Here is a 13903-nt window from a genome sequence, read left to right on the forward strand (position 1 = left end):
GAAATTGAAACAGTCATCAAAAACCTCCCAAGACACAAGAGTCCAGGGCCAGATGGCTTCCCAGGGGAATTTTATCAAACGTTTAAAGAAGAAACCATACCTATTCTCCTAAAGCTGTTTGGAAAGATAGAAAGAGATGGAGTACTTCCAAATTCGTTCTATGAAGCCAGCATCACCTTAATTCCAAAGCCAGACAAAGACCCCGCCAAAAAGGAGAATTACAGACCAATATCCCTGATGAACATGGATGCAAAAATTCTCAACAAGATACTGGCCAATAGGATCCAACAATACATTAAGAAAATTATTCACCATGACCAAGTAGGATTTATCCCTGGGACACAAGACTGGTTCAACACCCGTAAAACAATCAATGTGATTCATCATATCAGCAAGAGAAAAACCAAGAACCATATGATCCTCTCATTGGATGCAGAGAAAGCATTTGACAAAATACAGCATCCATTCCTGATCAAAACTCTTCAGAGTGTAGGGATAGAGGGAACATTCCTCGACATCTTCAAAGCCATCTATGAAAAGCCCACAGCAAATATCATTCTCAATGGGGAAGCACTAGGAGCCTTTCCCCTAAGATCAGGAACAAGACAGGGATGTCCACTCTCACCACTGCTGTTCAACATAGTACTGGAAGTCCTAGCCTCAGCAATCAGACAACAAAAAGACATTAAAGGCATTCAAATTGGCAAAGAAGAAGTCAAACTCTCCCTCTTCGCCGATGACATGATACTCTACATAGAAAACCCAAAAGTCTCCACCCCAAGATTGCTAGAACTCATACAGCAATTCGGTAGCGTGGCAGGATACAAAATCAATGCCCAGAAGTCAGTGGCATTTCTATACACTAACAATGAGACTGAAGAAAGAGAAATTAAGGAGTCAATCCCATTTACAATTGCACCCAAAAGCATAAGATACCTAGGAATAAACCTCACCAAAGATGTAAAGGATCTATACCCTCAAAACTATAGAACACTTCTGAAAGAAATTGAGGAAGACACAAAGAGATGGAAAAATATTCCATGCTCATGGATTGGCAGAATTAATATTGTGAAAATGTCAATGTTACCCAGGGCAATATACACGTTTAATGCAATCCCTATCAAAATACCATGGACTTTCTTCAGAGAGTTAGAACAAATTATTTTAAGATTTGTGTGGAATCAGAAAAGACCCCGAATAGCCAGGGGAATTTTAAAAAAGAAAACCATATCTGGGGGCATCACAATGCCAGATTTCAGGTTGTACTACAAAGCTGTGGTCATCAAGACAGTGTGGTACTGGCACAAAAACAGACACATAGATCAGTGGAACAGAATAGAGAATCCAGAAGTGGACCCTGAACTTTATGGGCAACTAATATTCGATAAAGGAGGAAAGACTATCCATTGGAAGAAAGACAGTCTCTTCAATAAATGGTGCTGGGAAAATTGGACATCCACATGCAGAAGAATGAAACTAGACCACTCTCTTTCACCATACACAAAGATAAACTCAAAATGGATGAAAGATCTAAATGTGAGACAAGATTCCATCAAAATCCTAGAGAAGAACACAGGCAACACCCTTTTTGAACTCGGCCATAGTAACTTCTTGCAAGATACATCCACGAAGGCAAAAGAAACAAAAGCAAAAATGAACTATTGGGACTTGATCAAGATAAGAAGCTTTTGCACAGCAAAGGATACAGTCAACAAATCTCAAAGACAACCTACAGAATGGGAGAAGATATTTGCAAATGACCTATCAGATAAAGGGCTAGTTTCCAAGATCTATGAAGAACTTATTAAACTCAACACCAAAGAAACAAACAATCCAATCATGAAATGGGCAAAAGACATGAAGAGAAATCTCACAGAGGAAGACATAGACATGGCCAACATGCACATGAGAAAATGCTCTGCATCACTTGCCATCAGGGAAATACAAATCAAAACCACAATGAGATACCACCTCACACCAGTGAGAATGGGGCAAATTAACAAGGCAGGAAACAACAAATGTTGGAGAGGATGCGGAGAAAAGGGAACCCTCTTACACTGTTGGTGGGAATGTGAACTGGTGCAGCCACTCTGGAAAACTGTGTGGAGGTTCCTCAAACAGTTAAAAATAGACCTGCCCTACGACCCAGCAATTGCACTGTTGGGGATTTACCCCAAAGATACAAATGCAGTGAAACGCCGGGACACCTGCACCCCGATGTTTCTAGCAGCAATGGCCACGATAGCCAAACTGTGGAAGGAGCCTCGGTGTCCAACGAAAGATGAATGGATAAAGAAGATGTGGTTTATGTATACAATGGAATATTCCTCAGCTATTAGAAATGACAAATACCCACCATTTGCTTCAACGTGGATGGAACTGGAGGGTATTATGCTGAGTGAAGTAAGTCAGTCGGAGAAGGACAAACATTATATGTTCTCATTCATTTGGGGAATATAAATAATAGTGAAAGGGAATATAAGGGAAGGGAGAAGAAATGTGTGGGAAATATCAGAAAGGGAGACAGAACGTAAAGACTGCTAACTCTGGGAAACGAACTAGGGGTGGTGGAAGGGGAGGAGGGCGGGGGGTGGGAGTGAATGGGTGACGGGCACTGGGTGTTATTCTGTATGTTAGTAAATTGAACACCAATAATAAAAAAAAAATTAAAAAAAAAAAAAGTAAAAAAAAAAAAAAAAAAAAAAAAGGAACCCACGTTGATCACAAAGTGAATCAGGATTGAGATTCTCTGGTTGAGGCAATCTTTAACTTGGAGGGCAGGTAACTCTCCTGAGATGCTTCGTTTTAGTTTGAATTAATCCACCATTTGTATAATCTGAGGGTTTACGACCAGGCTGCTGTCAGGTTGACCCAGCATAGTTGTGGTATTTAGGAGAGTTGACCTTGGTTTAATAATCGGGGGACAAAGCAGCTTACCAGCTAGCATCTGATAGTTGAGGTTTTAGCTAAGAAAATCCAGTCCTGGAGCATTTATGACCTGGTTCTGCCAAAGCTTGGGGTTCTGTGCTCCATGTGGATTTCCTGTAGCCCCATTTTAGAAGTAATGGGAAATTCATTATAAGATTTAAATTGGATATGATTGGTCACTTCAGATTGTGTGTGTTTGTACCTTCTCATCAGCTTGTTTAAAAAACAAAAAAGTGGAAGCTGGTGGTCTTTATCAAATCCAGTGCTTGGAGGGCCATCCCATTTCTGCAGATAGTGCCACTGGAACACTCATGGGTAGGCCAGCACCCAGCCTGTGTCCCTCCGGCTGGAGAACAAGGGGTCCTGGGGTAGGGTGATTGGTTTCTAGGGTTCAGGGAGCATTTCCTGAATGAACTTTGATCTTGAGGGCCTTGCCCCACTGTTTGAAAATGATTTTGATGGTATTTTTGACTTTTTTTTTTTTGTTTTAATTACTGGTGCCATTTTGGGCCTGTTGTCATTCATGGGTGTTTTCTAGATACAGGAAGTTGCCTGAAGTCTGATTCTCAGAGAAAAAAGTTTATTGTGCATTTACCATAAAAATCTGTTGTAGCTTTACTGTCCTTTGGCTTTGAGCGAAAGTGAGTCTTTTGAGCTTTTTCTTTCAACATTGAGGAGACCTACCTAACAAATTTACACACTGTGATCTTTTCACAGACCATTCCTTTCTTTCTTCATAGTCATTATCGACCTGTCATAATGTGTGTTCCTGGTTTCTTGGGCTGGAAGCCAGATACAATCCTGCTGTTTTTATTTTTTTATTTTTTTATTTTTTTAATATTTTTTTTTATTTTTATTTATTTATGATAGTCACAGAGAGAGAGAGAGAGAGAGAGAGAGAGAGAGAGAGAGGCAGAGACACAGGCAGAAGGAGAAGCAGGCTCCATGCCAGGAGCCCGATGTGGGATTCGATCCCGGGTCTCCAGGATCGCGCCCCGGGCCAAAGGCAGGCGCCAAACCGCTGCACCACCCAGGGATCCCAATCCTGCTGTTTTTAAAGGCTGGTGGTAGTGTCGTCCAGTTTTTGTCCTCTCAAAGACTTCTTCCTGTGCCTGTTAATTTATAGACGAGGATCTTTGTGGAGCAGAGCCCCGATGCCATATACTAATTAGTAAATGGAGGCACAGCCAGCCTAGGAATGAGCTTCCCAGCCGGTGCCAAGAAAGTGTTGGCGCTGAAGGATGTGAAAGAAAATGAGGCTCCTCTGTCAGTGAGCTTGGGGCAGCACCAGGAATCAGCCCCCCTCCCTTCTCCCTGCGATCTTCAGCCTTAGCACAGGGTCTGTGCCTGCTGTCTTCAGGGCTGGTGCTGATGCCTGCATTTCCTTCTTGCTGTGCAACCGAGTCCTCTAGGCTGACCTTCTCTTGAGTCTTTTCCTACTGAGTAGAGTAGAGTTAATTGGTTAAGGCAGTGGTTCTTAACCAGGGTGCTTTTTACCTCTAGGGAACATTTGGCAATGTCAGGAGATGCCTTTTTTTTTTTTTTTTAATTAAAAAAATTTTTTTTATTGTCACAGTTGGGAGTGGAGGGTTCTAATGGCACCTAGTGGCGGAAGTTCAGAGAACATCCTACACTGTGCGGGACAGCGCCTTGTGACAATTATCTGGCCCCAGATGTCAGCTATGCCAAGGATTGAGAAATCCCTGGATCAAAGAATCTTATTTCATTATTCAGGGAGTTACGCTTTGGGCTTTGGTGTGATAGATGTTTTCAGATTTCTTGGAGTTGCTGTGGTTTCATATTTTGCAGATGGGAAATTCTGTCAAATGTGAATAACCTACGGGCTTGGTGAATGAAACTCACAGAACCTGGGAAGATCTTCCCTGACCGAGTGGCGACAGTTTGCTCTCTCACTCCCCTGTCCTGCTGCCAGCTTGGTCCACCTGTCAGTGTTGTGCAGCCCTAGAGGCTCCCTGGTGTGAGATCAAGTGTTTGTTTCCAGCTGTTTCCCTTCCCCGCGGCGCCCTCTGGTGGGGATGGCTATATGCGGTGATGGCCAGAGGACGGTTGGGAGTGGGAGTTGGGGCGGCTGGTGGGGGGCCTGCAGCAGGGAGAGCCTGTTCTGGACACAGAGTCATTAGCCTTGTTACTGTATGTGAAAGTATTTGCCGTTGATGCCAGCTGTGGAGTGCTGAACTGTGCTCCACGGCCGTGTAACTGCGAGGCATATACCCACTTCAGATGGGTGGGGTTGGATTTCTTTCCTTTCCCTGCCCACACTAGGAATGCAGGTGGAGCATAATAAATGAAAACTCTGGGCAGAGGCCTATCTTGGTTTGATCGCTTGAAATGTCGAAGGGACTGGGCCGTTAAAAACCCAGACATCAAAAGCAAAACAAAACAAAACACAAAACCAGACATTGAAAAATCTTCCCCTAGTATCCTAAAGGCGTGTTGTTGCAGTGGGTATTTTTCAGTTAGTGACTCAAAATAAGACTTGTTGAGCCGGGTCTAAGGGGAGCAGGCTGTTTTCATTGAGAATGCGTTTTTCCTATTTATAAAGAAAAGTACTAGAATGTGTCCGAGGACCAAGTCACGAAAGTGGGGAAGAAGGACTCCTCCTGTTTGCACCTGTTTGAACCAGCACCTTGGCTGGTTCCTGAGCTCCTCTTCTCCCTAGGATGGGGTGTTGGTGAGCTCAGTGGTTATCACAGCTGTCAAGGATTCCTACTTCACACTGGGGGCTGCTGCTGCTGAGTGGGCCCTACAACTGGTTTCAGGATGGTGGTACTGGGCCTGTGTGTCCGGGCCCTTCTAGGGAGTGAACAACCTCAGAGCAACTTCCCAGGACTTTGGACCTACTTTGAAAGAAAAATCGGCTTTGCTTTTCCTTCCATCTTCCCCCACTTGTCTTTTTAATAACACGAGACCTCCCTAGTTAGAGCAATAATGTCCCCCCAGACTCTCTCTCTTCCTTAAGACCAGTAATGCCATAAATGTGTATTTTTCTTCCTATCTTTGATTTTACCAAACCCCTGGTGGTTGGTGGGACCTGACATTAGAACTATAGTCTAAGCTTAAAAGACAATTCCCCAGACACTCGACATTACTCTTCATACAAATGGAGAAGTAGTAGGAAATTGTTTCAGAATTAAATTATTAACATTATCTAAAGATTCTGGTTACTGCTTACAAGTCCAACAAGAAGCCTCTGAAACTTACATTTTACAACTGACCCTCATCTAGCATTTAATTAGGGTATCAGTTCTCTGTCATATAGTTTTTTATGAGTAGATACGTGGCACTGAATTTTATGGAGCAAATAAGCAAATGAGACTACTGCCGAACGTCAGTATCCTGACCAGATAACAGAGATTCCAAGTTCAAACTCCACACTTACAGAGGTAGCTAGGGAAGTTTTGTTCTGAACCTCTACAGTGTAAAAATTTTTCTAATGGATTTTTTTTAAGGATTTTATTTATTCACGAGAGACACACAGAGAGAGGTAGAGACATAGGCAGAGGGAGAAGCAGGCTCTCCGTGGGGAGCCCGATGCGGGACTCAATCCTGGGACCCCAGGATCACACCCTGAGCCAAAGGTAGACGCTCAGTCACTGAGTCACCCAGGCATCCCCCTAGCAGATTTTTTTAAAGAACATATTTTAAGTAGAGAAACATAAAATTTCAATGAAAGCATCTGTGGATTCCCAGAGATAGAAACCTCTCTGGAACCCTGAAGTCCTTTGAGAACACAGTTTGGAAACCAGTAAGTAGGATCCTTCACCCCTACTCCTCCAGGTCTGACAGTGCTCTGTGCTTCTACAACTTTCCCGATTTCAAACATGCAGAAACTGAGACAGGAAGACTTGTCTGGGATCACACAGTGCCAGTGGGTAGAGCAAGCTGTAGAGTCAAGATTTCCAGGCCTGGGAACAGATACACTTTCCAGTTCTTTCTCACCATTCCTTCTGGTGTCTTCCTGTGATCATCTTGGATAACCAACGATGAAACCAGCAGCCTCCCCCAAGGACCCACCCACCATCACTTGTTCCCCTTCACATCGCTTGTCTTAGAGACCTTTTCATTCCCACAATTACTGTCCCTTTGGTTTTTTTTTTTTTTTTTTTTTTTTAGATTTTCTTCATTCATGAGACACACACAGAGAGGCAGAGACATAGGCAGAAGGAAAAGCAGGCTCCCTGTAAGGAGCCTGATGTGAGACTTGATCCTGGACCTGGGGATCATGCCCTGAACTGAATGAAGGCAGACACTCAACCAGTAAGCCACCCAGGTGCCCCACCCTCTGGGATTTTTGTCAGGAAGTTTTTTTTTTTCTTTTTCTTCTCATACCTAACTGCCTTATTCTCTGTAGTTGAACCCCATTTACTCAAGGGCACAGTGATTTTCCACTACTGTATGACAATATCTTAGGGTGAAAACTTCTGACAGGTAAGGGACAAATACAGACTTGGAGTGTCAGGGTTCTTCTCTGTGGTTTACAGCAGGAGGAGGTCTTGGAGATCATTGCTCACTTGTATTTCTTCATCTCATTTCCACCATCCTGCCCTTCCATCTAGCAGACACTGCATGACCATCCACTGTGTGCAAGATGTGACCGTTCCTGGCGTTCTCCATCTTTGGGGCACTTACGAACCCTATAGGAGAGATGAAAAGGAAGATTATCCCATAGAGTAGGTAAAAAGCCTTTCAGAAGAAGCACAAACTGCTGTGAGTGTTCCAAGGAGGAGGAGCTGTCTTCAGTTTAGGGAGCCATGAGAGGCTCTGTGTAGAAAGTGGGGTGTATTTATGAGATCTGGGTGGGATTTCCCAAGGCAACGTGGAAGAGCAGAGCTGACTCAGGATTTCTTGAGTGTTACTGCATAAGATGAGGCAAAAATTAGGCAAAGAGCCTCCAGTTACAGATGGATAGGACGGGCTTCACGTGGTGCACAGCGAGGACAGAAGAGGTGTGTGGATGACTGTTCGAGCACAGCTGACCCATGTCAGTGTTGAGCGGTTCTGCGGGGCCTTAGGGAAAGATCACATCTCTGTGGTTGGGGCTGGCATTGGTCCTGAAGGGACAGGCATTTCCAGCTTCCTTCATCATCTGTAGAGAAAGCTCCTGATGTAAGAAATGTGCTCTCCAAGGATGTCGATGGGCACCTGCAGGCACTACTTGCTTCCTCTGTCTCCACTGGAACTGGGCTATTGTTCTGTGTGTTCTCCAGTGGTTTGCAAACTTGGCATCCAGCAGGCAAAGCAGACCTTGCCTTGAAGGGGGGGTGGTCTGTGAGGTTAATGGGGGGCTCACAAGAGCAGCCATATGTCTGGTAGCCAGTGGCAGATTTTTCCATGTAATTTCCATCACTTCAGAGGCCTGTGGTCAGCCCTTAGTGATGGCACAACCTGGCCTTGGCTGGACTGTAGGGGAAGAAGTGGGTCCTTGCTGGGGCTCCAGTGGCCTGTGAGGCTCATCTGCCTGTCCCCACATACCACTCCTCTTCATACCCCCAACTCTGGAGGTAGGCTTCCCTCCTTTTTCTCTTTTCAGTAACAGCTTTATTGAGCTATGATTCATATATCCTGTAATTCTCTCGTATAAAGTGTATAATTCAGTGTTTTTAATATATCTACACAATTGTGCATCCATCACAATTAATTCTGGAACGTTTTTGTTATTCCCCCAAAATCCTGCATGCTGGGCAGTCCCGTCCCAACTCCCCTATTTTCACAAGCCCAGAACAGTGACTGTTGTACTTTCTGCGTCTCTAGATTTGCCTCCTCTAGACATTTCATAAAAATAAACTGATACAATATGTAGGGTTTTTTTTTTTTCTGACTGCCTTTTTTCACTTTGCAGAATGTTTTTAGGGAACATAGCAGAACCTAACTTAATCTCATTGGTTGAGTAGTATTCCACTGTATGTGTTTTTCTCATCTGTTTGTCAGTTGATGGACATTTGAGTCGTTTTAGTTTATTATGAGCAAGGTTGCTATGAACATTTATGTACAAGTTTTTGTGTGGGCATATACTTTCATTTCTCTGGGGAGAATTTTAGGAGTGGAGTTGCCTGGGTCACATGGCAGCTCTGTGGTTAACCATTTGAGGAACCGCCAGCCTATTTTCCATACAGCTATATTGTACATTTCCACTCGCCATATTACAAAGGTTGCAATTTCTGTACATCCTCACCAACACTTGTTCTGAGCTCCCTTTTTTGAGTGTAACCATCCTAGTGGATATAAGCTAGTATCTCATGGTGGTTTTAATTTGCATTTCCCTGATGGCTAATGATGTTGCACATGTTTTCATACGCTTTTACTTTTTAAATGAGAACCCGACACGTTTCTGTGCCAAAGATCTTCGATCGGTTTCGGGAAAGGAGGAAGCCAGATTTTATTGTGTGGAGTGAATGGGGAGGAAGGAAGTGAATGCTGCTCTTTTAGGAAGTACGGGAGTAGAGGAGGTGCATATCAGGATGGTTAGTGGCAGTGATGGACCTAGAAGCTTAGTTCATTGCAAACAGACTTGGTGCAGACTCCTTTCTGGAGCACAGACTGGGTCGTGGCCTTGGGCTGGCATTTTTCTGGTTGGCAACAGGGCCTGAGATAGACTGTGTCTTTGTGCCTTTTGGCTCCATTTTGCAAGAGGATCCAGCTAAGTTAGGACGTCTGGAGGCAGGCAGATTCTTAGCCAGACCCACCGCTGTTTGATCATGACTGTTCAGCCTCTTGATGAATTTTGCAACCGTCGCTGCTGATGATCATTCGTCCTTTCATGGCCCTGGCACCGTCTGGTGAGGATTGCTGTCCCCTTGCCCTCCCACTCCCTGCCCTGTTACTGTGGGAGTTAGGGGTGTTTCCCAGGTACTGATTTTGATAAGTTTTTTAAGATTCTGAGCTGGTAAGGATTGAGGAGTTTTAATTCAGTTCTCTGTGTGTGCTGGGGGTATGCTGAGATAGTTGCTGATATTTCATACTGTAGATTCCATTGGAGAAAAGAATATTCCTGGCAGTTCTGTGGTTACTTAAAATCCAGGCCCTCAGTACTCAGGACTGTTCTCTGAACTTGGAATTAGGGATTTTTTCACTCCAAATTTGTATGTCTCTGAGCTGGTACAATTTAACGTTGGCTGGGTTTCTCAACCATCTTTTTGCTGCTCAGATGTGCCACCTGGGTGGTTCTGACTGTCCCCCAAGGCAGAGAAACACACTACCTTCTGCTGAGGTCCTTGCCCCGTTCTTGGACTTGCCTTGCCCTCGCTTTGTAGCCTTGAGCAGCTTCTTCAGGGGGTTCATTGATGAAGTGGAGTGGAGTTCCCTGTCTGAAAGTTAACAGGTAATAATTCCTGTATGCATTTGGGGTCCTCCTCTAAAATAACAAAAGCAAATTGCCAGATGACTGTCATTTTTAGTATAGCGTGTAGTTTAGTTGCCTTGGGAAAATCCCTTTAGCCCTCTGGTACAGTTGACTCACTGGTGTGGGTTATCAAACAGGAAGCACAGACGCTTCCTAAGGACCTGGGGCAGCCCTCAGTGAAGAGAAGTGGCTTTGAAGCATCAGCCCCATGAGGCTGGGATCTCAATCTTGTTGTTTGTTCAGTCCCTAGGGCCCGATGGCAGCAAGTACTCAGTATATGTTATAGAGTGAGTGGAGGAAGGAAAGATGGCAGGGGCATCTGGGTGGCTCAGTGGTTGAGCCACTGCCTTTGGCTCAGGGCATGATCCTGGGGTCCTGGGATCGAGTCCCACACTAGGCTCCACCCAGGGAACCTGCTCCTCTCTCTGCCTGTGTCTCTGCCTCTCCATGTGTGCCTCTCATGAATAAACAAATAAAGCCTTTAAAAAATAAAAAGGGCAGGTGTTGCTCAGCCAGCCTTCATTTGGAAGGGCTGGATACAGTGCCCTAGAGCCTGGAGGATGAGCTTGCTTGGTCATCAGGTGCCCCTGCGGCCACTGCCCTTCTCTGAGAATGTACATGGTGGTGGGGGGAGGGTCCCTTAAAAGATGTCGTGGGATCCCATACAGAAACTGGCAAGCAACCTATATAGTCAGACAAGTGTTTTAAACTGCCAACTGGCAAGGGATGTCGTAGGCTGGAACAGTAGGGAAAGCGGTCTAAAGCCAGTGTGACTGGAGCTGGGGCTTGGGTTTGGTTTATTGGTGTGTTGTGCAGAGGGCCAGCCAGATAGGGAAAGCAGCGTGAGTGAACACGAGGAGACCCTGAAGAAGGATGTGCAGGGTTACAGTGGTAGCTGACCAGCAGGTGTGGAAGGTGTGGCCAGGACCGAGGAATTTAAGTGACACGGTATTACGAGAGGGAGTCGGAGCCCTGCTGTATGGTTAGTGCAGGGTATGGCAGAGTAACGACATCCATCTGCCTGGATTAGAGGCGCTCAGAGTGGAGTGGCCCTCAGAAGCGCCTGGAGGGCTTGTTGAAACACAGGTTGCTGCCCCTTTCCCCCCAAAGTTGCTGATGAAGTAGGTCTGGGGCCTGAGAATCTGCACGTCCCACTGGTGTTTCTGCTGCTGTGGAGTTCGGGACCGTGCTTTGAAGAGCCACTGGTCTAGAACTAAGGAGTTGGTTATCTTTTTCTGTTAAAGGCCAATAAGTAAATGTTTTAGGGCTTTGAGCTCCATAGGATTTCTATCACAGTTTCTTCTTTGCAACTTCCGACAGCCATTTAATAAACATGTACAAGCAGATGTTGGCCATAGATAAGCAGGCTAGTGGGGACAGAGGGGTGGCGAGGGAAGGCAGTGCATGGGGTCCTAGGCTGTCCCGAGATTGTCCCTCTGCCACATAGCTGGTTGACCTTGGGCAAGTTAGTCTCTCTGGGCCTTTGTTTTTCATCTATAAAGCAGAACGACAATAGTAGTTCGGACTGTATAGGACTCTCCTGAGAATTCAGTGAGCGTGGGCACAAAAAGCATTTATCACAATGCCTGGGACATACCTAGAATTTATTTATCATTTATTATTAGGAGCGGTCCTACCAACTACTGATAACCATTCATAGGTGAGGAAAACAGAATGACCAATGCAGATCTGCCACATTACAGATTCTGGAAGCTGATTGCTCCACAATCTCACCCTTCATTCCTTCTTAGCCTGTTTACAAAGAATACTTTGAATTGAAACATATGTACACTGAATGCATCCTGAGTTAGTGCCGCATAGGAGATCATTGCTCAGCTTTTCCCTTGGCACACTTAGAAAACGGTGCCAGTCTGTAAGCTGGCTCATTCTTGGGCCCAAGACTCTGGTTCAAGGGCTGGAGAGTTTGGCCTCCTTCTAATCCATTTGCAACCTCTGCTTCTGCCTCATATTCTGGGAAGACTTGCTTGGCAAAGTCTTGTGGGCTTGGTATCCAACACCAAATAGGATCTGGTTGTTGAGTATTGAAACCATGCCTTTTATTTATTTTTATTTATTTTTTTAAGATTTTTAAATTTATTTATTCATGAGACACACACACACACACACACACACACACACACAAAGACAGAGACACAGGCAGAGGGAGAAGCAGACTCCATGCAGGAAGCCCAACGTGGGACTCGATCCCGGGACTCCAGGATCATGCCCTGGGCCGAAGTCAGGCGCTAAACCACTGAGCCACCCGGGCTGCCCGAAACCGTGCCTTTTAAACTCACATTTTGCCCCATGGTTGTGAGTGAAAGTGAGAGCCTACAGGAAAGGAGGCTGTCATGTGCTCAACATTTCCTGTGCTGAAGTGTGCAAATGAGTGGTGAGGTGCCTCTTTCACTCGTGGTAGCTAGAACAGGAAGACCATGGGGGTGCCCCTGGCATAGCCTCTGCTCTGGTGCCAGGGGAGAGGCCACCTGGTGGCCCCGAGAGCTTCACTTCATCTCTCTCCAGACACTGCTGATGCAAGCGGGCCATGCTTACGTAATACGGGGGCTTGCTCCCCTTTCCTGGTCTACTGACCCCTGCAGAGGCACCCACATTCTGCAGTTGTGTGCTTGAATCCTTGTCAGAGCACACAGTCATGACTTTGTAAGCTCGAGTTCCAGATGCCCAGAAGTGCCCGGTGGTGCTATGACTCCACCCTCCACTTGGGTTTTTGCTGACATTCGGTGAAATATCCTTCCATCTCCTCCCCACCTTGCAAAACAAGCTTCCTGTTTTGAACTTGGTCCAGACTGGAACAGCCCTGCTACACCTGTTAACATAGTCAGACACGCATTTCCTCCTCTGTATTTGTGCAGCTCTTTGTCACCCAGCCAGATTTCCCCTCTCAGCTTACAGATCTGGAATCATAACATAAAGATATTGAACCAGCAAATTAAGAAAAAAAGGAAGTCCGCGTTTTGGAGCTATTGGGAGTGAACACATGGCTCCTGGTGGGTTTCCCTGTGCTTTGCCACGACCACTCTGCTAACCTGCCCCTCTCTTCACAGCAGAATGGAAACGGGGAAAGGAAATCAGCTGACGCAGGAGCCAGAGTGAGACCGGTGAGCCCGCAGACCCAGCCTGCATCATGAACTTGTGTCTTCCTTCTGCATTTTAAGAGCCAAGGGCAGGTGAAGTTGCCAGAGAGCGATGGCTCTCTTTACTCCGTGGAAGCTGTCCTCTCAGAAGCTGGGCTTTTTCCTCGTGACTTTTGGCTTTATCTGGGGCATGATGCTCCTGCATTTTACCATCCAGCAGCGAACTCAGCCCGAGAGCAGCTCCATGCTGCGTGAGCAGATCCTGGATCTCAGCAAGAGGTACATCAAGGCACTGGCGGAAGAGAACCGGAATGTGGTGGATGGGCCATACGCCGGTGTCATGACAGCTTACGGTAAGTGCTGTGCTCCCAGGGCTTGGGGCTCCTTGGTGCAGTGTGCCTCTGCCTCCAAAGGACTCCAGAGGCTCGCCGCCTCAGTTTTATCACAGATAGAGTGCAACTCTTGCCACTGCCTTTGCAGCAGCGAGTTGCATACAGAGGGACCCTTCTAGAAACCTAAA

At 45.8% G+C, this 13903-nt stretch overlaps 1 protein-coding gene across 6 annotated transcripts in view; it reads left to right on the plus strand.

Annotated features, from left to right (window-relative positions):
* Nucleotides 1-13903, plus strand: part of MGAT5 (alpha-1,6-mannosylglycoprotein 6-beta-N-acetylglucosaminyltransferase) — a 345976-nt gene that overhangs the window by 113375 nt on the left and 218698 nt on the right. For 3 of the 6 annotated variants that reach the window (XM_077861486.1, XM_077861487.1, XM_077861490.1), the window contains one exon: nucleotides 13354-13736. In XM_077861486.1, coding sequence (XP_077717612.1) covers nucleotides 13496-13736 — 241 coding nt within the window. In that variant the 5' untranslated portion in view covers nucleotides 13354-13495. The remainder of the gene's footprint in view (nucleotides 1-13353; nucleotides 13737-13903) is intronic. The other 3 variants (XM_077861488.1, XM_077861489.1, XM_077861492.1) reach the window with 1 other exon arrangement.

The sequence above is a fragment of the Canis aureus genome, chromosome 20 (assembly GCF_053574225.1).
Source record: "Canis aureus isolate CA01 chromosome 20, VMU_Caureus_v.1.0, whole genome shotgun sequence".
Lineage (NCBI taxonomy): Eukaryota > Metazoa > Chordata > Mammalia > Carnivora > Canidae > Canis > Canis aureus.